General features: G+C 41.5%; 1 protein-coding gene across 1 annotated transcript; it reads left to right on the top strand.

Moving 5' to 3' along the window:
* The first annotated feature begins 96 nt into the window (after positions 1-96).
* Positions 97-18503, top strand: SLC30A5 (solute carrier family 30 member 5). Its single transcript, XM_059873277.1, has 16 exons — positions 97-394; positions 592-714; positions 2378-2444; positions 3734-3819; positions 5226-5313; positions 6031-6118; positions 7716-7792; positions 8918-9088; positions 9718-10006; positions 10375-10583; positions 11590-11747; positions 12391-12520; positions 12904-13129; positions 14464-14690; positions 16476-16604; positions 17196-18503. Exons 1-16 carry the CDS (start codon positions 321-323, stop codon positions 17364-17366), a joined length of 2313 nt encoding a protein of 770 aa, XP_059729260.1. The 5' UTR covers positions 97-320; the 3' UTR covers positions 17367-18503.
* The last annotated feature ends 8092 nt before the right edge of the window (positions 18504-26595 follow it).

Below are 26595 nucleotides of genomic sequence, written 5' to 3'. Positions count from 1 at the left end.
ACCCTAACACCGCCCGGCGCCCCGCCCCGAAGGGAGGGAGCCGCTCCCCTCACAGCCCCGGCCCCGCCCCGCGGCGCCTGCGCACTGCTCCCGCGCACGCGCGCTGGTGGGAGCTCTGCCTCTCGTACTTCCCGTTCCCCATTCTCCGTTCCCGGCTCCCGTCCCCCTCCCCCGGTTGCCGTCCCGTTCCCTTCGTTCCCGCCTTGCCGCACTGCCCGCGGGAGATGCGGTGCTCCCGGCGCAGGGCAGGCGGGCAGTGCCTGAGCTCCTCCTGAGCGCTCGCAGCCGTTCCCGCAGGAGCTGCCTCCCTCCGTCCCGCCATGGAGCAGCCGTATGGCGGGCAGGCCCTAGCCGCCGGCGGCGCGCTGGGGCCTGTGGATGTGCCCAGCGCCCGGTAACGGCGGCGGGGGGGAACGACCGCTCTGCTGACTCCGGCAGGCGGCTCGTCGCCGTCCCTTTTTCAGAGGGCAGCGGGCATCGTCCCCCGCCCTCCCGGGGGCGGGGGGCCAGCGGCCTTCGCTGAGGCGTCGGGGCTGGCCCGGGCCCGGGCGGCGGCGTGGCAGGTGCGAACCGGCCTCTCTCCTTCTACAGGCTGACTCGGTACATCGTGCTGCTGTGCTTCGCCAAGGTTTTGAAAGCCGTGGGGCTGTTTGAAGCCTATGATCTTCTGAAAGTGGTCCACCTCGTGCAGTTTATCTTCGTAGTGCAGCTGGGGTGAGTGTGCAGGGGGTGGAGCCTTCTCCACCACGCGTAATATTTTGGGTGTTCTTTGACAGCGTCAAGGTTTTAATCCTGCATTATGTTGTTATCGTTTCCTCGAAGACGAGAAGGCGTACTTCTCAGTGCTCTGTTCATAGCAGTGGTTTTGCTTCGCATTTCTATCCATTGTAATTTCAGTGTCTTGCAATGTCTCAAGTTAGAAATGACTCATAAGGTCCATTGAGTCCAACTCTCTGCTCATCACACAGCTACCTGAAACTGAAACATATGATCAAGAGTGTTCTCCAGATACTCCTTGAGCTCTGATAGGGTCAGAGCTGTGACACTCCTGGGGAGCCAGTTAACAGTGGCTGGCCACCCTCTTAGTGAAGAGCCTTTCCATACTGCACAGTGTCAATTTACCCTGATGCAGGGTCATTCCCTCTCAGGCCCTGTCACTGGTCACTGGAGATCAACATCTCCTCCTTCCCTGTCCCTCCACTGAAGAAGATGCCATGAGGTCACCCCTCAGCCTTCTCTAAGCTGAGCAAACCAAGCAACCACTGATGCTTCTCTTGCTCTTGAGACGTTACACTGTCTTGGCTGCCTCCTCCAGGTGCACTCTTAACAATTTGATGTCCTTCTGATACAGAGACACCCAAAACTCTACACAGGACTTGGCTGAGGCCCCATCAGTGCATTGCAGAGCAGGATACTCACCTTCCTTGAGCAGCTGCTGATGCTGTGCTTGAATGCAAATGCACCCCAGGATACAGCTGACCCTTTTTGTTGACCCATATTCAACTTTCCATCAACCCAGACCTCCAGATTTCTTTCTGTGGGGCTGCTGTTCAGCCTTTTGTTCCCTGCTTTGTGCGTACAAGCAGGGTTACCCCACCACAGAGGGAGAATCAGCACTCACTCTGAAACTCAGGCATGCCCAAATTCTGTTAAGAAGGGTGTGGAAGCTTTCTTCTCTATAGTTTGTATTCCTGAAGTTCTTGTGGGGTTCAGCTGCTGTTTTTCCCAGATTGAGGGGTGATGTATGAAAACTGATAGCAAATACACCAAAACAATCTTTGCTTCATATTTACCTAATGAGATATGGAAGAGCATTTATGTAATTAACTTGACAGAGTTGGAACATTTGGAATTTCATTTTTTCCTTCTATTTCATATTCAAGTATATTTATGGACTTCTTTCTTGCATGTTCCAAGCGCCATAGTTTTTTTTGCCCATCACTTTTGATCCCACTTGAAGAAATTGTATGCTGTATCTTTTATTCCTACAGGACTGTGCATTCAGCATTCTATATATGAGTAAGCCTTTTTGTATACCTGTCTTGCTAATAAAAATCAGAGTATTATTTCTCTTCAAAACTTCTGAGATCAGTTATTTTGATTTTTGTAAATCACAAGTAGACTTATCATTAGCCATTCTCTCAAGAACTGGCATTTGATCAGAACTGAAGTTCACTTGTCATCACTGTAGTGCTGGTAATGCAGCAGGGAAAATAAAACCAGTGACTGTTGTCAGTGTGGCCTATTAATGCATAAAATGTAGAGGAAGCCATTTTGTAAACTGAGGCATATACAAGAAACCTAATTGTTTAGATCTGGTTTGAATAAAAAGCTGACTGCTAATAAACTAATAGACAAAACTTTCTCCTTTTGACAGGTCTGCTTTTTTTATGGTTTTGTTTCAAAAACCATTCTCGTCTGGAAAAGTGGTAACCAAGCGTCAGGTGAGTTGACATATGTAGGAGTGACTCTCATCTTTGTCAGTATTCTTAGCAGTATGGCTCTTGCCAAAAATGAAAGGCGAACAAAGATTACTCCACTTTGAAGATGTGGTTACAGGTTCTAGAGGTGTACTACTAACTCAGTGTCTTGTGGTTGAAATATTCATTATTCTTAGCTTTTGTCAGCTTCTTTTGAGAGTATAGTGAAGAGGCTGGTCCTTATTGCCAAGCCAGCATCTGCTGTAAGGAATGGATTTTCAAAAAAAGCTCAGTCTACTTAGCTGGCCTGGACAGTTAGGCAGTTTCTGGACTGCCAGGATGTCAAAATGCTCCAGTCTTGTCACTCAGAAGAGTCCCGTCTGCATGTGATGTGGGCCTAATAAGTGCTTATCAGACCTTTGTGAGTTTGCAGTATCCCAGGGCATTTAGAGTAGAGCCAGGTTGGAATGTGCTGATTTGTAAGAAATAAATTTTCCTCACCTGCTTCATATTCATCTCGGATTTATTTAATTGTGTGCACAAAAACTTCATCCAGTGTGTACAGTAAGTAGACAGAATCTGAAGGATAGCCTCGAAGTGTTCCTTGTGTCAGCTGCTTTCATGTCTAGATGTAAATGGCAGAATTTGAAAAATGTAAACAGGAATAAATGGCATCTTTGATTTGAGTTCAGAAAAATCTGTCCATATATGGTTTTACTTTTGCTAAAAAATTTCAAATTCTGGATTTTGAAGATGTTATATTTGTTGTAGGTGCTTCACCTTGTTTAGCATATTTCCAGAATTATTTTCTTCTGAAACTTGCTTCTAAAGTTAATAATTCATATATTCAATAATACTGAGTATGTGAATTACAGCTTACTTCCTGAAGAAAGAATATAACACAGACATAAATATTTGTAGGTACAAGGTCTTAGCCTTAATTTGTATGTTTTATTTAGTTCTTATTCTGTTTATCTTTTTCTAATATTTTCAGTAGATTACAAAATAAGTAAATGGACTTGATTTTTTTTGAACTGTTTTTCAGGCTTTTTGTTGAAGAGAACTCAGACAATGTTACAGAATTTAGAACTGTGGTATAAAAAAAATTCTGGTTCATAGTATGTCAAAATAATTCTTAGTTGCCTGGCAAAGTATCCAAGAAAATAATCATACTTTAAATTATAATTATAGAACTTGCAAAGCACATGTTTCCCCCTCAATTTCTACATCAATTGTGCTAAAACAATGCTAGTAATAGAGTGTTTATTTTGAAACTATGGAGAAAATTATAATGAAATATCTTTCTTTTGTAGTGGATCAAAATTTTTAAGCATGCTGTTGTTGGATGTATCATTTCACTCTTATGGTTTTTTGGCCTTACACTGTGTGGACCATTGAGGTAAATACATATCTACTGTAAATACTGGTTTTCTTTTGTGATCCTTCCCTGTCTTGCTCCTTTGGTGGTTTTTTCTGTCTGTCAGACAATGCTGCTAGCCATTTGATGTATATGCAAAAACTTACTGAATCCTTTAAGAATTTTCATGTGAAATCTTTAGTCCTTGGGAAAAAGTACATATCATTTCTGTAGAACTGGTAAATTTCTTCTACCAGAAGAACTACTTGTTTTTTGAGAAGCCAGTAAAATTCTTGATAGTGCTTAAACACTTGATGTGAATGATACATCAAGGTGACTTAGTGCAGTTTTTGTCATTTCCCTGCTCTCATTAATGTAATGCCAACCTGTTTGGAGTCCATGGCTTGATGGCTAATGGTAGCAGCTGGTATTCTTTGACAGGTGACTAGAATCAATTTCTGCACTTGTTGCAGAGTACTTCTTTATCTGGTTGTCTGTGCGCTCTGTGTTGAAATTGGGTAACATTAGTGCATATACAGGTAAAACCATTTGTGCTGTGTGTTTGTACTGCTGACTAACTATGAAAGAGTAGCTAGACTTTCAAAAATGAAGGTTAATATATTGGAAAGCATGTTTCACTCTAGAGAGGAAAGTAAAGCCTTAAGTGATATATTTTATTAAGGTGAATTTTTATCATCTACATGGGAGAAGGCATACCTAAGAGTAATAATACTGTGATTAATTATATTAATGTAGTGAATACTCTTATGTCTTTTTGGATATTGGCAGTCTTCCCAAACCAAACCAGTTACATGGGTCCGGTTAAGTTGTATTGCTGTAGAGAGGATTGCAAAAGCATTTGGTAAACTTGAGGGCAATAATTACTTTCATGTTCTGCTCAGGAAAGCTGTCAGTACAGCTTAGTAGTTAGCCTTTGCTGTCCGAAGGAGGTAGCGGTAGCATGGAAGCTAGAATTTTTTAGTTTCAGCAATTAAGAGATTTTGAGGTGGCATAAGCTACTCGGTCATCAGCACCGCAATGAACAGGACGCAGTAGTACAGAACAGGACATCTTTTTTTCTGTAGAAGCAGCAGCTGGTTTAGAGGAGGAATTGTAGTCGGAATAATAACTCCATCTTGAGCAAGTTGGTATCTTGTTGTGGTGCTAGAAGAAAATACAATTTAAAGTTATCCATAAATGCGTAATTTTAATCTGTTACTTGAATTAGGAAGTTCCTGTTTTGTAACATGTATAGTTGTCTGCAGCTAGATCTATTGCTAGTGAAGGCAAATTGATTTGTGTTTTTTCTTTTGAATTTTTAAACCTGCTGTTGTAATCATAGGATAAATCTTTGTTGTGTCACTAATTTTAGCTGAAATAGTTTATATCAAGGTTTTGAGGTTTAAACTCATTGTAAATAGAGTTGTTTTGTTGGGTTTGTTTTATAGGACATTATTACTGTTTGAGCACAGTGATGTGGTTGTGCTGTCACTCCTTAGTGTCTTGTTCACAAGCTCAGGTGGAGGACCAGCAAAGGTATTTACAAATCTCTTTTACCAAATGTGAAACATACTACATCCTATAAATTCAAGTACTTCCTCACCTGTGAAGAACAAACTGTGTTTTGGATCCACATTCATAGAAAATGTGCTTTTTTAGTTGAATTAGCGGTGAAATAGTAAGAGGTACTACTTGCAGTGGTTTAAGTCTGGGTGGTGAAAGCTCTGGGAGCTGGGATTTCATAGCTACCTCTGTCCTTTCCCAACAAAAGAACTTCAGAGCTGTTCTGTCTTATAGTCTTTGCATAGTTCTTTAGCCTTTTGGTCCCGTAAGACAAAATCCAACAGTTTGTACAGATCTTGTTTGTAGTTCATTGATGCTATGAAATATTAAATCATCAGGCTGAAGTAGCAGTGCATTCTGACAGGCAGAAAGACACCATGAAGAAAGTAATCACACTTAAATTTCATATGATACCAGCATCTAGCTTGCAGTGGTGATATGTCCTGAGTTATCTGGTAAGTCTGAAAAACAGAAAAAATGTGTAATTATATTGTCAAGGTCATTTTCTTAAAAATAGTAGGGGTTTCTTTAATGGTTTTCTTACTGAAGTATGCTTACATTGATTAGGAAGCAGGAAAGGAGAGGACCGATTTCCTAGATTTTTTTACAGTAATCTGTTGTACTAGTTTAGAAATACTTGGGGTTTTTTGTTGTTTAGTTGTTTATTGTTTGTTTGGGTTTATTTTACAGACAAGAGGTGCTGCATTTTTCATCATAGCTATCATCTGCTTGCTACTTTTTGATAATGACGACCTCATGGCTAAAATAGCAGAACATCGTATCCTTTCTTGTTATGTGAAAGAGCAAGTGACTCTTAGTACTGGACCAGAAAAAAAGTGAAATTGAGTGTACTGAATTAAATTATAATTAGAAGTGATTTTGAAGTTAGTTTTCAATTGATCATCTCATCATAGTGTACTGACAAAAGGTAGTACGTCTACAGATGGGCAGTAAAAACGAACAAGGTGAAAATAAACTTTCCAAAGGAAGAATAAAAACATGGAATTATGCAGATGGTGTATTCTGGAACCTTATTGATGAATTTACTTAGTTTTCTCTGAGTAGAATCATAAAATAGAGTCATGGAATGGCCTGGTTGGAAGGCACCTTAAGATGATCAAGTCCAGTTGTTCACCCAGCACTGCCAGGCCTGTCACTAAATCATGTCCCTAAGTGCTATATCCATATGTCTTTTAAAGTCACCAGGGATGTTTATTCAGCCACTTCCTTGGGCAGCCTGTTTCAATGCTTGATAATTCTGTCTGAAGAAATTCTTCCTAATACTCAATCTACTCACTATCAATACTAATATCTGATGCAATAAGGCTATTTCTTCTTGTCCTGTCAGAAAAAACTGACCCCCACCTGGGTTCAGCATACTGTCACATAGCTGTGGAGTGTGGTAAGATCTGCCCTGAGCCTCCTTTTCTGCAGACTAAACATTCCCACCTCCATAAGCTGCTCCTTCTAATGCTCCCCAGCTCAGCTGCCCTTCTGTGAACACACCTGAGCACCACAGTGTCTTCTTGTACTTAAGGGCCCAAAACTAAACACAGGATTTGAGGTGTGGCCTCATCAGTGTCCAGTACAGAGAGACAATAACTGCCCTGTTCCTGCTGGCCACACTGGGCATGCAGTCACTCATGCCACTCCCAGGTCCTTTTCCACTCTGTCCCGGCCTGTGGAGCTGCCTGGGGTTGTTGTGACTCAGGGGCAGAACCCAGCACTGGGCCTTGTTGAACCTCACACCATTGGCCTCAGCCATGATCCAGCCTGTCCAGATCCCTCTGCAGAGCCTTCCTGCCCTCCAGTAGATCAACACTCCCACCCAGCTTGGTGTCACCTGTGAACTGACTGGGGGTGCACCCATAAGATCACTGGTGAAGATATTAAACAGGACTGGCCCCAGTACTGAGCCCTGGGGAACAGCACTGGTGACTGAACAGCAGCTGGTTGTAACTCCACTCACCACCACTCTCTGAGCCTGGCCATCCAAGTGGTTTCTTACCCAGTGAACAGTGTAACTGCCCAAGCCAGGAGCAGCTGGTTTCTCTGGGAAGATCATGTGGGAAATGGTGTCCAGGGCATCCATGCAGCCCTGAAATCCATGCATCCACAGCTTTTCCTTCATTCACTAGGCAGGTCAGTTCATCATAGCAGATCAGGCTGGTCAGTCAGGACCTGCCTTTCACAAATCCCTGCTGATGGCTGGGCCTGATCTCTGGTTGTCCTGCACATGCCAACACACCACAAAGCTCAGTTTGCTTACCTATGCTTTCTGTGTTCTGCTACCTTTGCCTGTTCTTGTTCTTAGTTTAAAAAAAAAAAAAAAAAAAGAAAATCTAATGAAACTCTTCCTTAATTTTTTTATTTAGCTGAGGGGCATCATGACAGTGCTCTTACTCATGTTCTGTATACAATCATTGCTTTCCTAGGTGTGGCAGATCACAAGGTAAATAACATGTATTTTAGAATCTTTAAGTTTTGAAGCAGTGAATTTCACCAGCTCACAGCTAATCCAAGCCTGAATCAAAACCAAAAGGTTGAACATCCCTACCCCATATTGGAACTGAACCAGCACTGTAATTTTTGCACACCGATTGGAGTATGAGGAGCTTCAATACAGCCAGCCAAACCATAGAGTATTCAAGCTTTATAGCTGATAAGGACTTCGCTTAATGCATAGCCTAACAAGTCTCATTAAAATGATCATGAAATATTCTGTCATCAGTGTTCCTGGTGTTTGTAATGCTTTGCCTACAAACTACTTACTCACTTTTGAGGCCTGTGTTTTGTTTTTGCATCTTTAGCTTTCCCCAGTCTTTCCTTTACATCATACTTGTATTTGAAGACACAGATTATGATACTTTTCAGTAAGATAGTCCCATTGTAATTGGTGGTAGGAATAGCTGAATATCATAATCTGACTGTATGGGATTGAACTGGCTGATTGAGGTGTGTTAGCTTAGTCTTGCTAAAGTGGCTTAATTGAGGACTAAAATAGGAAAAAATATGGAGTAGCTGAAAATGTATTAATATAAAAATAAATATTAGACTGGTTAATGGTGCAAAAAAGCAAGTGTGATCTAAGGGAGATGAGATGCTGTGTATCTTGTAATTCATTTAAAGAAAAATTTTGAAAGATTATATTGTGAAGGTGTGTTCAAAGCTAAGTGGATGAAAAGGCTATGAAGGGTTTAGAGGACAAGGTGATGTGAATCTTTGGGGGTTTATGTATGCTTTCAACACGCTTCTAATAATGGTAGATGGGAGAACCTTGGGGGATTTTTCTTCTTCTTCAGATGCTGTTTGCTACCATTTTGCTGCTGGTGTATGTCAACACTATTGAGAGTTTTAAAATTCAACTCAGGCTGTTGTGAATAGTGCTACGGCACAACTACGTATGCTATGTTACTGTTTGTAGCTAGAGTAAAAATTACAGGAAATATCCTAGTTTTGGCTTTTGTTTCCAGGTTAAAGAAAACACATTAATATTTCTTCCTTGTAAGTGTCACTGTGTTTGGAGCGAGGTTTTTAGTACTTAAGAAATGCTAACGGAATCCCGTTATGTTTCCAGGGTGGAGTACTGCTTTTGGTACTGGCATTATGCTGCAAGGTTGGTTTTCATATGGCATCCCGAAAACTATCTGTAGATGTAGGTGGAGCCAAGCGTCTTCAGGCTTTGTCCCATCTTGTTTCCGTCCTTCTGTTGTGCCCATGGGTTATTGTTCTCTCTCTGACAACAGAGGTAAGATAATAAGTACAAAAGTAAATAACTTTTTTGAATGATTGAGAATTGCAATTTAAATCTTTCTTTTAAAATATCTTTAATATTACCAGTGTTGCCATCTTTATTTTTGTAGTAAGCTTTGTTTGAAAATTTTCCATTATGCTTTTCTTCTATAATTTTTTTTATCTATGTAAAACTTTAATTTCCTTGTTTGTATGATAAACGTGTTTCATCCTTCAGCTCAGATACTATATCTTGGGTTCATCTACTAACATTGCACAAGCGTTAATGACTTTATAAATACAGTGCTCTTTTATCCCTAAGAAGTAGATCATTTATTGTCATTTTAAAAAAATGCTCTTTTTGCTTGCATGTATAGGGAGAGTAGGCCATTGCAACCATGGCATTGTATACAGAATTCCTTTTATGAACAGGAAGGTATTTAAAATAAAGTGCTTCATTTTAGATATATGTCTCTTTTTATATAGGGAATGATATGTTTATATGATAAATTGAAAATATAAAAGTATTTATGTTTTGTGGATTAGTGAAAACACTTGTAATTCAAGTGAACTACATTTAATGCTCTAAATACAATAACTCTTCTGGTGAGCAGTACTGTTTGAAATTTTTTTTTTTTGTTGCAGAGTAAAGTAGAGTCTTGGTCTTCTCTCATCATGCCTTTCATAACAGTCATCTTCTTTGTTGTGATCCTGGATTTCTACGTGGAGTCCATATGCTCTGTGAAGATGGAAGCTTCCACATGTGCTCGATATGGATCTTTTCTTATTTTCATTAGTGCACTACTTTTTGGAAACTTTTGGACGCATCCAATAACAGACCAGCTTCGAGCTATGAACAAGCCACCACACCATGAAAGCACAGAGCATGTTCTTTCTGGAGGGGTGGTAGTGAGTGCTGTCTTCTTTGTTTTATGTACGTATTCTTGTCTAAACTATAGTAAATCTGTGGTCTGTGTGACTAGGAAGCCAATCAGAAAATTGAGGTGTGCAGAATTCTTTTGGACGGGCTTTTATGGATTCTTTGGCATAGGGCAGCCGGTAGCTTTTCGCTCTTCTATTGTCTATCTGCAGAAAAAAAAAAACCAAAGGAATGTGATCTGTTGTGGAAGTGATGATCTAATTTTACATAGCAATGAAATCCAATAATAAACCTCAAGATGAAGTTGACAATCAATTTGCTGCCAGAAAATTTCATGTAAACTTTGATTGCTGATTAAACACATTATAAAATAGCTGTGAAGCTTAGAAACAGCAACAAAAACTTCAATACTTTCCTTGCAGCTGCCAATATCCTGTCCTCCCCCTCCAGGAAAGGGCAGAAGGGTACCCTTATTGGCTATTCCCCTGAAGGCACTCCTCTCTATAACTTCATGGGTGATGCATTACAGCAAAGCTCCCAGTCATTGCCCCGGTTTATTAAGGAGTCACTGAAACAAATCCTTGAGGAGTATGATTCTCGGCAGATCTTCTATTTCTTGTGCCTAAATCTGGTAAGTGCATGGTTTCTTTCTTCAAACCCAATCACAATAGTGCATATATAATAAAGAAAGAAGAGTTATTCTTTAGAAGATTCCCATAATTGATTCGTTTGAAAGTGACCTTTGACAGGGCAATTTAAGTAGTGGTCACTGATTTGCTGTTGAACAGCGCAGCACTCGTTCTATGTGTAAGGGTTACACCAGTAACTGAATACTTCTATGATAGTATGTTGAAGGTTGAGATACATCAATGTTGCCAGCAGATAAGGTGAAACTGATAAGGTCTCAGTGAAAGTGATAAGGATGGGGACAACAAAATAGAAGTTGTGGGATTGATTAGTGTCATATTGGAGTAGGCTAGTTTTATTTTTACCTTCTCTCTTTCTTGAATAGGAAAAGATGATGCAGTAAGCAAAACTGGTAGAACCTCATTTGCAAAGATCTTCAGGAAAATAAGGGGAGAAACTTGAAGTATCTGTGTTAACTGTAAGGAATTCCATTGTGGAAAAACACTTTTAAGCTGATGGATTAATAATAGTAAAATGTACAGGGTAAATGTATGTATTAAAAATGTTTCCTTATGTACCTTTCTCAGAGCCAGTTCCTAAGATTTAAACAGTCAACTTACTAGTGAAGAAAATGTTGGCATTAAAAGATTTATAGGCAGCATTACTTTTACACTAATAATGTATCAGATCAGAGCTCTTGCATTTTAATGATAAAATGCTTAGAATTTGTCTGCAGCATGTCAGTTTAAAATTTCAAACAAAAAATTTACTCCTGTAAAGATCTGTTTTTTATTTGTGAATCTGTAGGGAGAGTGGGTTCAAAAGTTTCTTTACAGACTTGGAGTGCATAATGTGTTTCATTGGAGGAGAGAAAAAATGGTCTAGAAATACTTAGAACAATACCTTTAAAAAATATTGAGTGTTCTATGAAAAGAATATCCTTCAATCTACCAAAACATTAATACACAGGTTAATATTTAAGGAAAAATTTAAACTCTGTTTTGTTTTAGGCTTTCACTTTTGTGGAGCTTTTTTATGGAGTATGGACCAATAGCCTTGGTCTTATTTCTGATGGATTTCATATGCTTTTTGATTGTTCTGCATTAGTGATGGGGCTTTTTGCAGCTCTGATGACAAGGTGGAAAGCAACTCGCATATTTTCATATGGGTATGTATCTTGGGTTCTTTAAGGACTATTTGAAACTTAACTCTCCTTGCTCATTTTCAAAATGTCCTGGTATGTATGGGATATTTTAGTAATGCATGCTTCTGTGTGTTTTTGCATCTCTCTTCTTCTATTTGTGCTCATGCTGTTCTCTTCTTACCTGTGCAAAAAATGTGTCTGAAATGTAACTTTCATTTATCTCTACAAGTAAAACTTTTATCACTGTGAATATTCTTTAGAAATTGCCTCATGCTGGGCATTTATGTCAAACAAATCTATGTTAAAAATCAGTGTTGGTGTGAAGATTTAGATTAAGCTGATATAATTTAACTTTATATGTTTGCATAGCAGTTTAGCATTTTGAAGTCCTGAATGGGCAGTATATATAAGAGAATACTTCTACATTGTTTTATTATAATGGAGTTTGGACAGTTGGAAACTGGCAACCTCTAGATCAGAACAAAATAACTCAGAAATTGAGGCATGATTATTTGACATTGAGGAAAAAACCCACAGCAATCTTAATGCTATATTGAAAGAATTATAACTTTATTTATTATAACTTTATAACTTTATTTATTGTAACTTTGACATTGGTTCAGAGTACCTATTCTTCACTCTCAAATGTATATGTGTTTACTTTCAGGTATGGACGGGTAGAAATTCTCTCTGGATTTATTAATGGCCTCTTTCTGATGGTGATTGCTTTCTTTGTCTTCATGGAATCAGTGGCAAGACTGGTAGATCCTCCAGATATAGATACAAATATGCTAACTGTAAGTTTTGTCCTTCTGTTTCAGTGTAGTTTTGCAGTTAATTGTTAATTTATGTTTATCTCCAGGGTGATAGTCCTTCCAGTACCTGAAGGGAGCCTTCAGGAGAGTTGGAGAGGAATTTTTTGCCAGGGCATTTAGTGGACAAGGGGAAATGGCTTCAAACTGAAGCAGGGCAGGGGTAGATTAGATATTAGGAATTAATTCTATATTAGGAGGGAATTCTTTACTGTGAAGGTGGTAAGGCATTGGAACAGGTTGCCCAGAGAAGTTGTGAGCTTCCACAGTTTTCCTTAATTAAGTGCATGGTGGTTTTGGCTACCATGTTCTAGAAAGTAATACCTGTGAGGATGAAGTGAAGTTAAAGACTTTTCTCCCTCTCACAGCCGGTCTCTGTTGGAGGGCTGATCGTGAACCTTGTTGGTATCTGCGCTTTCAGCCACGCGCACTCCCACGGGGCTTCACGGGGAGGCTGTCCCACACATGATCACAGCCATTCTCACCATGGCCACAGCCACAGCCACGGGCACGGCCATTCCCACAGTGACCATGGCCACGGCCATGGACATTCCCATGGATCTTCTGGAGGAGGCATGAACACCAACATGAGAGGCAAGTACAGATTGTTGAATCATAATGATGTACGTGATTTCTAGGAGACTGAAGATTTTCAGGATCAGACTTGTGCAGTATTATCCCTCAATCTAAAAACGCTCTCGAGGAGTGATCTGACAGGCATTAAATGCACTGTACAGGAGTTGCTCAAACCATTTATGAATTTAACTTGAAGAAACATGATATATTTCTGTGCATATGTATGTAATACATAAGGAACAATAAAAAGCACTAATCTATAGTACTAACATTAAAAAAGGTCACTGTAAACCATACTTTAAAAGTTTTAAGTCTTGTTTCTAAGTTCATACTAGAAATGAAGATACAGTTTCTCTGTCTATAAAGATATTACCATGCTTCTAGGAATAATATGACAGCTGGTTGTAAAAATACTGGAAAGGGGATAAGAAGCAGGAGAACAAATACAGACCAGCATAGCATATGCTTTTATTTGTGATTCAGAAGATAAAGTGGTAAAGAAAAACTTTCAAATATGAAATCATGAAGTTAACTGTATATGAAAGTTCAGCATAGAATTTTTTCCCTAGTAGTTAGAAAATAGTTATTTACCAACTGTCTGGCTTACAAAAAAAAAAAAAATTTAAAAATGGTGGGGTTTTTTTGTGTAAGCTTGTCAGAATATGGTGAACAGTCTTATGTTTCATATGTTATGTCTTAACTCAGTTGGTTATCCTGGTTATTCATATTCATCATGTCTGTAATTTTTTAAAGTCTGCATATAGTCATGTTTCAATATTCTTTAAAATCCTGACACCTAACTAGTACTAATCATACTAATGGTTGAAGAGTATTTTTCTATGCCCACTGAGTGTACATTGACAATGAACTCACAATTAAAGCAGTAGAAAGTATAAGATTCATAGCAGTAGCATGAAGACAATTCTCTTGTAAAATTGGAGTAGAATTGGTGTACAAAAAACAACCAGTATGTTAATGTACGTCCACATTAGCAAGCAATATACACTGATCTTCTAACTCTCTGTTAGGGATCAATGAGTCCTTACATACAGAGGTAAATGATTATGCTATATTGTACAAATCCCACTAACAATTGAAAGACTATTCACATATACTTTAGTCTGTGGATGCCTACCTACATTGTTGGCCCATTGATTAAAAATTGTTTTTTACGATAATTTGCAATTAAACATTAGAAGAGCTAAATATTAATGCATTTTGTCCCAGGTTAGGCAAAGAGTTGTCTCTCTTTAGCTTGAGGATACTTAGTAAGCCTTACTAAGTTTCTGCTATTGAATATATACAAACATTTTAGACAGAACTGTTAATCACTCTGTTTGTTTTGGTTTTAGGTGTGTTTCTGCATGTGTTAGCAGACACTCTTGGCAGTGTTGGTGTTATCGTATCCACAATATTTATTCAGCAATTTGGATGGCTCATAGCTGATCCGCTCTGCTCTCTCTTTATTGCTACATTGATTTTTCTTAGTGTTATCCCACTATTGAAAGATGCCTGTCAAGTGCTTTTGTTGAGGATACCTCCAGAACAGGAGAAAGATCTGCATGCTGCTTTAGAAAAGGTACAATTATAAATGGTTTTGTATACAAACATACAAAACTGTAACTGTTTTTAATGATTATTAAACTCAAGCAGACAGTCAGCTTCTGTTGTCTTTGACAACTTCATGTCTCAAGTTGTTTAAAATCTATTTTGCAGAGAAGTGACAGGATGACTAGTTCTAACTATAAAAGTAGATTTGCAGCTAAAAAGACTTCCACTGGTTTTTGGTTTTTATGGATAGCCCATAATTTCAGACAAGCATAGTAACAGTTTGGTAAATGTACCACACTGAAGTACTGAGAAAGTAATATACAGTTCCCCAAATCTGCATTCTTTTTAAACTTGTTACGAACATTCAGAGTACAGGATAATATCATGAGTTTGTAATCTCAAGTTTTCTGATTTATCCATATCATGAAGGGTATACTGGTTCACAGTAGGTGGGATAGCAAAGTTCCTGCCCAGAATCATAATGTGAATCTCAGTGTGGAGAATTCCTCTCTGTAAAAGAATGAGTTAAAAGTTCTTTGAGGATGCCATCAACTAGACGCTTCAAGGAAGTCTATCCTTATGGTCCTATGTCCTATCCTTATGTCCTGTCAGTTACTAGATGGGAATATGTGTTCTTGTCTGCACAAAAAAAAGAAAAAAGAAAAGAACAAAAGGGAATTGTCTGGGAGAGATTAATGTAGTGAAAGGAAAGTGACATGCAAAGTGTGGTTTCACTTTTTGATGAGGGAAGACAGTCATTCTGAGAGACTGGGTGAAAATAAAGTACTTTTTGAGAACAAAAAGTAAAAAAGTAAAACAGTGTGTTTGCTGTTTAAAAAAGTAAAACTTTTACAAAAAGAAAAACTGTGTTTGCTGTAAGTTGACTCTGTCCAGCAGCCAGGCATCCATACAGCCACTTGCTCTTCTCCCCTTCTTTACAACCACCACCACCAGTGGGATGGGAGCATAAACAGAAAACCCTGGGAGCAATATAATAGGTGAAGGAAGAACAGTGGAAAAAAGAAACAAAAAGCAGTCCCCAAATAACAGCCACCTTGGAAGCCAAAATCCCACCTTCATCCTCTGCCCCAGTTTTTACTGCTGAACAAGGTGTTACGTAGTGTGCAGTAACACACCATGGACAGCTTGGGTCAGCTGCCCTGGCTGTGTCACCTCCCTGCTTCTTACCCATCCCCAGCCTACCCACCAGGGCAAGGGCAAAGTGGGAAAAATACAAAGCTTGAAACTGCCTGATAGAAAAGAAATAGTCTGAACAGTTCAGCAATAGCCAAATCATTGGTGTGTTACCAAAACGGTTTTAAGCAGAAATCTAAAATACAGTGCCTTATCAGCTGCTCTGAAGAACCATCACAGCCAACCCAGAACAAAGATCAGTTTGAAAAAATTAATGTATTATGGAAAAGAAGTTATGTCTCTGAATAAAATTCAGCTGTGATAACTAAATATAGCTGCTAAACAGTGAGGTAACTAGTGCCCTAGTAGGTGCTGGACCCAGTATTCTGATTAGTCTATGCATTTGTGTTCCTGTGATCTGTTCATAAATCAAGGGATTTTTTTTCCTCATCCTGTTTAGCATTGCTCTTCTGGGGTTTTCATTTGGTTTGAGTTTTCCCTTCTAGAATTTTACAGTAATAGCAAGGTGACCCTTCAATACAAGGTATTTCTGAATATGGCTTAGTTGGAAAGCTGCTGTGCTATAGTTTTGTTTCCTTGTGAAATATTATCCACCAATAGCCATGTATATGTACAAGTTTAAAATTACTCAGTTTTTCCTAATGAAATTTGTTCACAGATTCAAAAAATAGAGGGAGTTATATCCTACAGAGATCCTCATTTTTGGTGTCATTCTGCAACTGTTGTGGCAGGCACAATTCATGTGCAAGTCGTATCAGATGTGATGGAACAGAGAATTGTACAGCAGGTACAGTGCAAGGTTTTTAGACTCTTAATTCCTTAATTTCCTACTTGGCATCTCCCTTTTGGTCACAGACTGAAGTTTCAAGCTGACATGTGTTATTTTTTTTTTTTGTGGCTCTCTGTTATTGTCTCAGAGCTGGTCTCTAATGCTGTACTGCCCCTTCCCTGCTAGCTTGAAATTATTTGTGTAAAGAGTTATTTGCTAGAACATCTGCCAGAACACTGACCAACAGTGTCACTACATCTGCTCTGAGAAAAGAAGGGGAGGTGTTAAAACAGGCCTGCAAAACAGGGAATAAACAGTAGGGATATCTGGATGCTAATCACTTGTCTAAAACTGGATTACCACTACCTATCTGCCATGGGTTTTTCTTTTCCTTTTCCTTTCTTTTCCTATGCAAGACACCGAGAGTCAACCAGTGTGCAGAAATTGCAAAGCCATACCCTCTAAAGCTAGTCTTTGCTTTCCAGAGAATTGAATTCTTCACAATGATATATAGGGGGTTTTTACTGCATTGCAGAGTCAGCATATTTCAAGTTACTGTGAGATACGTGTGAAGTGCAATACTAATGTTAACCGTACCATTCTCTTCAGGTCACAGCAATTCTGAAAGATGCTGGTGTAAACAACTTAACGGTCCAAGTGGAGAAAGAAGCTTATTTTCAACACATGTCTGGACTCAGTACAGGATTTCAGGATGTCCTTGCAATGACTCAGCAGCTAGAATCCATGAAATACTACAAAGATGGTACTTACATCATGTGATAAAAACTTGTATTTGCCAAAGGAGATGTAAATGGTCAAGCTAATGGATTCCATATTTGTATTTTTGCTGGGAGATCTTGCACATACATGTACAGAAACAAATGTACTATATATTTGAATTTTTTTAAGTGTACTATCTTTGTTAAGTGGATTGAGATGCTTTTATAAAGGAAATAAGAAGGACTTGAGTACTTGCTGTAAATGTGAAAATAGTCAAAATCTTATATACTATACTTGGTGTTTATTAAACAGAAGTCTTGAAACTTGCAGATGAGCACAGATATATTCCATACTTTCTCTAAAGTGTGGAACGTCGGTATTTTAATTTCTTGTTAGTGGGAAATAGAAGTAGTTTTTATTGGAATGCAAACAATCAACAGGACACTACTTTTCTTTCTTTCAAGGATAGCATGAAGACTCTTGGAATGAAAAAACCACTTTATTATGGGGATTAAAAAAATCAAGTCCTGTGTTTTGCATACCTTGTTAGATAATAGAAATATACAGTTTTTATATTATGTCTCAGCATACAAATCTGATTTCTATACTTAATGCACCAGAGCAAATATATGTTACCATTTTGCATTTCTATCAAAATATTTTTTTTAAAGAAAACCACAGATTTAACAGTGAGAAATATGGAAGGGAAGAAAATGAAAGCACTTTTTCCTGGGAAGACTCAGAATTATAACTGAGACCACTTAAAATAAAACTTTTTGTACTTTTTATATGAATAACTGCAAATGCAATGTTTGAAGTCTAGAAGTAATAAATCAGTGAACATCCTAACATTCTGCTTAACGTCATCTCTTCAAGAGATGTTATCCTGTACTTTACTCAGTTTTTTTATTAATACCACAATAGCTGCAGGTGTACTGTAGCCAACTGTACCTCCATGTATTACCTAGGGGAGAAGTTCAGGTTTAGAGTGCTAAAATATGAAAGTAGTCTTGGACTTGACAAGTTGCTGAAATGAACAGTAAATTGAGACTTCTTCACTGGAAAGTGAAAGAATGCCTTTAAGAAAGAATTATGGATGTTGAGGACTTAATACTGCAAAGAAAGCAAATCTGTGTGTTTAGTGAAAACCTGTCAATGGGATAATAAAATACATCTTCAGAGGTGCTAACACCTGTTCACAGGCTTCTTGTGCCCCCTTTTCTTGTCTGTAGCACATAAATATTTTCCTTGAAATTTAAGAAATTAATTCAGTGGTTAACAAGAACAAATACATCTTTCATCATCCCATGTATCATGGCAGTATTGTTTTGTTGTACTGTTTTCTTGTTTCTGGTATTCAGTGGTTCTTGAATACCATAATAATAAAAATAGACTTGATATTAGTGAAATTGAAGGACAGAACAGAGTGAAGAAGGAATGATAAAACTGGAGGAGATTCACCAGGAATGCAGTTTGGGATGTCCTGGAGCCATTCTGCTTGTCTTGTTATCAGATTGTTATACAACTTCTGTTGTTTGTTTTGTTACTCTTGAGGGAGTTCCTCCTGAACTATGTTAAAACACTGTCTGCAGTACAAGACTGGCTTGGAAAACTATGCTCAGAAAACTTCTAGAAGTTGCATTACATTTGTGTAGAGTGATGAAGATAAAGTGCATAAATTGCAGTCCCTCATATCTTGGGACAGCACTGGAGAGTCAGCCACCTCCTCAAAGCTGGATCCTGTTTTCTGCCCATTTACACATTTAACAGTGTTTTTTTACCTTGCCTCCTCCAGAAGGCTCATCACTTGATGAGCTACAGTTACGCTCAGTCTAGAACTAGGGTGATATTTTGGTTTTGAAACCAATCTCAAACTAAAAGCTTCACTTAATGTTTTCATATGCCACTCCTCATTTGAGGTGGTTTAACTAGACTTGATAATATTTCAGCAAACCCCATTGTGACATTAAATGAAGATGATGAAACGGAGTGTGATTATATCTTTTAAATCATTATCTTAACATAACTGTAAAGCTTTTGTGCTTCCTCTGAGCAAATGGCCATTTCCTACTTCAGCTGTAGCAGCAGAACCCAAAACAAATCAAGGTGGCTTGGCACTGTGATCTTGGCAGTGAAGATGAGCCCTGTATACTTCACAGGCAAGTGCAGACCTGCATCTTAGCTTGCATTTGGCAGGTTTTTGCATGTTACTCAGCACACATATGCACAGTGTTCTTCCTGGCTCTCCTGGCAGGAAGATGATAGCAATAGGCATTGTCTATCTTACAACATCCATCTTAAATTTGCTTAGTCTGGCAATAGTCCACCAAAAAAGGGTTCAGGGTTTCCCCATAAGATCTATTGGAATTGTGTTGTGTGGGCAAGTTTTCAAACCACAGGTGGAGGCCAGTTGATTAGTATCTTAGTACTGGGAAGGCATGGGGAGGTTCAGTCGAGTCACCTGATCTGTATGCACAGAGCTGCAACAAAGCACTTTGAAAGATTAAACAGGTTTAAAAGGAACTCCGAGCGAGCAGTACGTGTGTATATAAAGAAGAAAATGTTCGTGTTTTCCAGTAACGTTTTATTCCCTGCTGCAGAAGCCATGGGGTCGTAAGCAAGCGGCGGGCGATGGGCGGCTAACCAGAGGCGCGCCTGGGGGCTGGAAGCGAGCGGCGCCTGCAGCGCGGTCCGAGCCTCTCCTTTCTCTCCTGTCCGGCAGGTTCACCTCGGTACGTGCGCCGTGGGGCCGGCTCGGCTCGGCGCGGGCAGGGAAGCGGATCGGAGTGTTGCCATGCCTCGCGGGGAGGCACCTGCTCGGTGCCCTTCGTGTCCTGCTCGCTCCTTCCCTTCCCCTCCCTTCAGTTTGGCGGGAAGTGCGGGGGGCAGCCCGGTCTTTGCTTGGCGGGGAGAGCGGTGCCTTTGTGCCCGTTTCTCTTCTCTGGGACAGCCCGTTGGTTCCCTCACTCTGCTCCCCTTCAGCCCTCTAGTGCGAAGGTGAGCAGCCGTGAAGCCCTTCAGCTTCGCATCTACGGCTCCGAAGCTGTGCGGAGCTCTTGCCCCGTCTCCGTTCCTCCAGCCCGCCGGCGCTGCCTGCAGCGCTGCCCCGATTCCCCCGTTCCCGCGGCCCGGGGACGTGGCGGTGCAGCGCACACCCACCCGCGCCGTCCTGCTCACCGCCCTTCTCTCGCCCTCCCCTGCAGTCCCGCTCTGCAGACAATCCCTCGAAAGAAAAGAGCGCGCCGCCAGTCCCCAAGAATGGGACGGCGACCGCCCCCACGATGGGAGAACATCGGCACTGCATGGCTGAGCCGAAAGTGCGCCCAGCCGCCAAGAAGTCGCCACGTTGAAGGAAGACCACCGGCAGCCGAGTGTCAAGTAGGTCGCCGCCCCGGGAAGGATGGTTACCAGGAGGCTTTCGCCACGGAAAACGTGCCACCGCCAGCCTCGGAGTCCCAGCCTAAGTCCCAGTCCCACCGCCAATACCAGTCCTGGCCTCTTTGTACTGTGTACAGTACTTTGTACTGTCCCTTCCCCAGCCCAGTGCTTGGCTGCCTCTGCGGCAGAGCGTGCATTCCTCTGGTGCCCTGAAATAGGGGTCATGAGCCCCTGCAGTGCTCCATGCTGCAGGATTGCAGCTTGGCCCACACTAGGCTGTGGAGGGAGGTGCTGTCGGCACTGATTTTCTGAATTTCCTGGTAGTCAGAGCATCAGTCTCCAAACCCCATGGAATTAGAAGAATGTCATCCAGCAGAAGACGCATACTATATCAGGCTTTTTCTAATGTCTTGCTTGAGTCTGAAGACCCAGACATGGATGATAGTAATGACCCAAACCTGTGTTGCACTACGTGAAGGACATCTACAACTATCTGAGACACCTGGAGGTTGGTAGGCATCTAACAACAGACTGTCCTTGTAGGTGTGGTTTGCCTTGGAGTTGGAACTTACTTTCACTGATGATTTCTCCAGGGGCATTAGTAAGCCTCCTTCAACTTTAAAATACAGGATTAAATTCAGCTGATAATATGAAGAGATGCTGGTTGTTAGACCAAACAACTACTAATACTGTGCTCTTTCTAGTCCATGTCTAGTGAGCAAGAAAACCTTGCACTTTGTGGTCTACACCCATGCGTTATGTCTTACCAAACTTCTGGATAAGCACAGGAGAAGAGGAAATGGCCACAAGCTGTGCCAGGGGAGGTTCAGGTTGAACATGAAGAATTTCTTTACTGAAACAGTGGTCAGATACTGGAATAGGCTCCCCAGGGAAGTGGAAAAGTCACTCTCCAGAAGTGTTCAAGAAGTGACTGGAAGTGTCAGTTGACAAAGGGCTTTTACCCTAGGCTAAAGCATGAATGCTGGACAGTAACACCCTACATGGTTGGACATACCCTTAACAATACAGATGACAACAAAGGACATTTGATTCTCAATTGTATGTACCACAAAAAGCTCTTGGCGAGCTCAGTGAGTTGACTTATCAAAACTGCTTATTCCTCTCCCTGATTTGAGATCAAGGCCTTCCAACATCCCTGCAGATGCCAACAGAGGTAACAGAGGATGTGTAGTTATTCTGTGCAAGCGGGTATGAACATCCTGCCATATAACAAACCTGTTGCCGACTACCTTGAAAACCTGTGTTCTGAAACAAGTAATTTAGATAAATCTCTACTGCTTCCTTCTACAGGACAATGCTGCTTCCAAGGCAAAGTTGCAGCTGGTTAGTGTCATAGCTATGTACATTGCCACCAAATATGAAGAGATTCTTCACCCATATATTGGAGACTTTAGCTATGCAGCTGACCACACTCGCTCAAAGGTCCATATCCACCACCTGGATACAAAGATCCTGGAAGCCCTGGATTTCTCTCTGGGTTGCCCTCTCAGCACTGCCTAAGAAGAGCTTCAAAGATTGCAGAAGTGTTGAGAACAGGTGTTACTGTAAATTGAATCTGGAAAAGGCAATACTTAACTGTGGCAACTTGTTAAAATGGCTCAAAATTTTTGAGTATTGCAATTGAGCCTGGCTGAGACCTATCTTCCATGTAGAAATGAGTTTTATTTATCTCTTCCTGTGACATGAGCCTAACTTATCAAAATTCAGTGTTAAAATGCATGCCTGATTGTGAGGAGCCAATTTAGTTTTGATTTCCCTCAGCAATGGTTGTCGGAGGCATGTGGAGGATGGGTGTACATGGGCCAGGTGTAAGAGGCAACTAGAAGAAGCCTTGTCTGTGGGAGGACTTCACCTGGCAACACTTCACATGGGACAGGTAGTAGGAGATGCTGAACTCCCCAGAGGGACTTCTCCAATCAGATGGTGAAGGGTTGGACTGGGCCGATGGTCTCCTGCCAGCAGACGAGCTTTGCGCAGAGCTAGGGGTATAAAAAGCAACTGTGTCACAATTGCCCGGTGCTTTTGGAAACTTGCTCTTTTGTGGGTTTTTGGCTTGGGGCTTTTTGGAGACTCTCTTTTTGCATTTGAGGCTTGGTGATTAGAAGGGCTTTTTGAATCTTATATTTGTGCTTTGGCTCCAGCCTGCTGAGGTCTGCTTCTTGCCTTGGCCTTAACCTGTTTTTGCCCTTTTTTTTTTACTGAGTGAACTAGGTTGGAAAAGACCTTTGAGATGAACTAGTCTAACCTATGACCTAACCTAACAACCTAACCCCATCAACTAAATCATGGCACTGAGTGCCACATCCAGTCTTTTTTTAAACATGTCCAGGGACAGCAACTCTACCACCTCCCTGGGCAGCCCATTCCAGTGCCCAGTCACTCTTCCAGTGAATAATTTTTTTCTGACATCTAATCTAAACTTTCCCTGGCACAGCTTAAGGCTGTGTCCTCTAGTTCTGTCAATGCTTGCCTGAAGAAGAGATTGACTCCCCCCTGACTATAGCCAGGTAGTTGTAGAGAGTGATAAAGTCTCCCCTAAGCTTCCTTTTCCCAGGCTAAACACCCCAGTTCCCTCAGCTGTTCTTCACTGGGCTTGTGTTTCAAGCCTTTCATCAGCCTTGTTGCCCTTCACTGGACATGTTCAAGTGTCCCAAAATCCTTCCTAAACTGAGGGACCCAGAACTGGATACAGTACTCAAGGTGCAGATGTTCAGTTGTCTGTCAACCAGTACCCCCAGGTCCCTTTCTGCCTGGCCACTGTCCAGCCACTCTCCCCAGCCTGTAGCAGTGTAGGGGATTGCTGTGGCCAAAGTGTAAGACTCAGCACTTGGTCTTGTTAAACTTCATATTTTTGGACTTGGCCCATTGATCCAGCCTGTCCAGATCCCTTTGCAGATCCTCCTACCTTCCAACAGATTGACACACAATCCCAGCTTAGTGTCATCTGCAGATTTACTGCTGGTGAAAGACTCAATCCCCTCATCCAGATCATCAGTGAAGATATTACACAGGACTGATCACAACACAGACCCTGAGGGACACCACTGCTGACTGGCTGCCAGCCGGATGCAGCACCGTTCACCACCACTCTCTGGGCCCGGCCATCCAGCCAGTTCCTAACCCAGCACAGAGTGCTCCTGTCCGAGCCATGGGCTGCCAGCTTTTCCAGGAGTGTGCTGTGGGAGACAGTGTCAAAGGCCTTGCTGAAATCCAGGTACACACCATCCACAGCCTTTCCTGCATCCAGCAGGTGGGTCACCTGGTTATAAAAGGAGACCAGGTTGGTCAAACATGACCTACCCCCCTCCTAAACCCTTGCTGGCTGGGTCTGATACCCTGGCCATCCTGTAAGTGCTATGTTCCATAATCTTGCCAGGCACAAAGGTCAGGCTGACTGGCCTGGAGTTACCTGGATCCTCCTTCATACACTTTTTGTGAAGGGGCACCACACTGGCCAGCTTCCAGTCCTCTGGAACCTCACCAGTAAGCCAGGACTACTGATAAATAATGGAAAGTGGTTTTGCAAGCTCACCTGCCAGCCCTCTCATCACCCTGGGATGGATTCCATCTGGTCCCATAGATTTGTGAGCACTTACGTGGCTCAGCAGGTCTGCCTCCTCCTGGATTACACAGGGGCTGTTCTGCTCCCTGATACCATCTACCAGCCCAGGAGGACAGTTGTCCTGAGCACAACCTGTCTTTCTGTTGAAAACTGAGACAAAGAAGGTGCTAAGCACCTCTGCCTTTTCTTCATCTTTAGTTACTAAATTCACTCCCTCATCTAATAGTGAATGGAGGTTGTCCTAGCTCTCCTTTTGCCATTAATGTATTTTATGAAAATAATTTTTATTGTCCTTTACAGAAGTGGCCAGATTGAGTTCCATCTGGGCTTTTGCCTCTCTAATTTTTTTTCTACATGACCTAGCAACCTCCTTAAGCATTTCCTGAGATACCTGACTCTCCTTCCAAGGGTGATACACACTCTTTTTTTTTTTTTTTTTCCAAGAAAAGAAAAGCTCCTTGCCCATCCAGGTCAGTAATTTTCCTCATCAGCTCATCTTTCAGCACATAGGGACAGCCTGCTCTTGTGCCTTCAAGATTTCTGTTTTTAAGCACACCCATCCTTCCTGGACTCCTTTGTTTTTAAGGGCTGCTTCCAAGGTACTCTAATAAGTATCTTGAACAGGCCAAATCTGCCCTCCAGAAGTCCAGCATGGAAGTTTTATTGATGCCCCTCCTTGTTTCACAAAATACTGAAAACGCTATAATTTCATGATCACATCACTGTGTCCCAGATGGACTATGACCACCATACCTCCCACCTGCCCTTCTCTGTTTGCAAACAGCAGATCTAGCATTGTCCCTTCCCCGGTGGGCTCATTCAGCAGCTGTGACAAGAAGTTGTCCTCCATGCACTCTAAGAACCTCCTAGACTGCCTCTTCTCCACTATGTAGATTTCCCAGCAGATGTCGGGCAGGTTAAAGACACCTACAAGAACAAGAGCTGCTGATCCTGAAATATCCTCCAGCTGCTTGTAGAATAAGTTATTTACCTCTTCATCCTGGCTGGATGATCTATAACTGACTCCCACCAGCCTTGTTGTCATCCTTGTTGTCAGCCTTGTTGGCCATCTCCTGATTCTTTGCCCTGGCCCCAGCCTGCCTTTTGGCTCTCATTTCCTTGCTAGCTCTTGCTCACCTCTGTGTCTGTTCTGCCTCCCTGTGTCCATGCCTAAGCCACCTGTGTCCAACCCTGCTGGCCTCTGAGCCAGCCCGCTGCTGTGATCCTCACTGTGACCCTGTCCAGGAGTCTGGGCATCCTGCCCGAGTGCCCCCTCACCTTGGTCCAGTTGCCCATGAAGCAGTGTTCACACCCCCCATCTTGTGGATGCACTCCCCGACCTCCAGTGGCATCTTTCTCACTCAGTCTCTCTCTTCCCCCCCTCCCACCCTCCCCCATTCCTTTCCCATTTTTCTTCCTCTTGCTCTATCTTATCTAGCCTTCTTTAGTAAAGTAACCGCCTTTCATTTTGTTTTCCATTAGGAATAAATGGTTCTTAGATAAATGTTTGTCTCGTTTGACTTAACTTTGTTCCTGACCATTTAATTTTAAAAGAATTCCTTGCAGTTTCCCACAGTGAAACATGACACGGATATTGCAGGTATCTGCTAGCCTGCTATTGAAAAGGGGCGTTCCTAGATTATGAGCAGCCTAATATAACACAGAAGTGTTTTGTGATTAAGGCACTTGAATTTCAACCCTGTACTCTGAAAGAGTTCTCTAAGGAAGTATTTCTTCCTGTTTAACTAAAACAAGGCTTGACAGGATGCTCGTGCCCTGGAGATAGCCAATATTCAACTCCGATTTACTGCAGGTAAACTGAACATTCTGGCCAAGTACTGTGCATTGTGAATTATGACATGGTTCACGTCCCTCCCTCCATGATTGCAGCAGCTGCCTTCTCTTTGTCTCTGAAACTCTTTGATGGATGCATGTTCTTAAGTTGTGCATGTCAGGCCACCTCCTACTTTGTGACTGCCCTCTCCTTTGCAGCAGCTTAAAAGGCCACTCTTACAAGGTGCATTCTTCCTCCATTCCTCATGGTATTTCACCATGTTCTTGTCTCCCTGTGGACCACTAAAAAGGGACAGCAGTAGGGCAGTACCTTTTAAAACCTCCCACTGTGAGACAAGAGACCATAATTGTCTAAGCAAAACTGAAGACAAAGAACCACTGTACTTGGATTAATCTAACAGGCTTATCTAATGGATTCCCTTCCTTTCAGTTACCACTTCTGCAGTGCTACACATCTTACACTGAGAATGACATTCTCTCAGTTATATGACATATGTCAGAGAATGTAATCAATGTGAATAAGTGTGTTGCCAA

The sequence above is a fragment of the Haemorhous mexicanus genome, chromosome Z, assembly GCF_027477595.1.
Source record: "Haemorhous mexicanus isolate bHaeMex1 chromosome Z, bHaeMex1.pri, whole genome shotgun sequence".
Taxonomy (NCBI): domain Eukaryota; kingdom Metazoa; phylum Chordata; class Aves; order Passeriformes; family Fringillidae; genus Haemorhous; species Haemorhous mexicanus.
The sequence above is the reverse complement of the archived record's forward strand: the minus strand, read 5'-3'. Positions and strand labels throughout refer to the sequence as shown.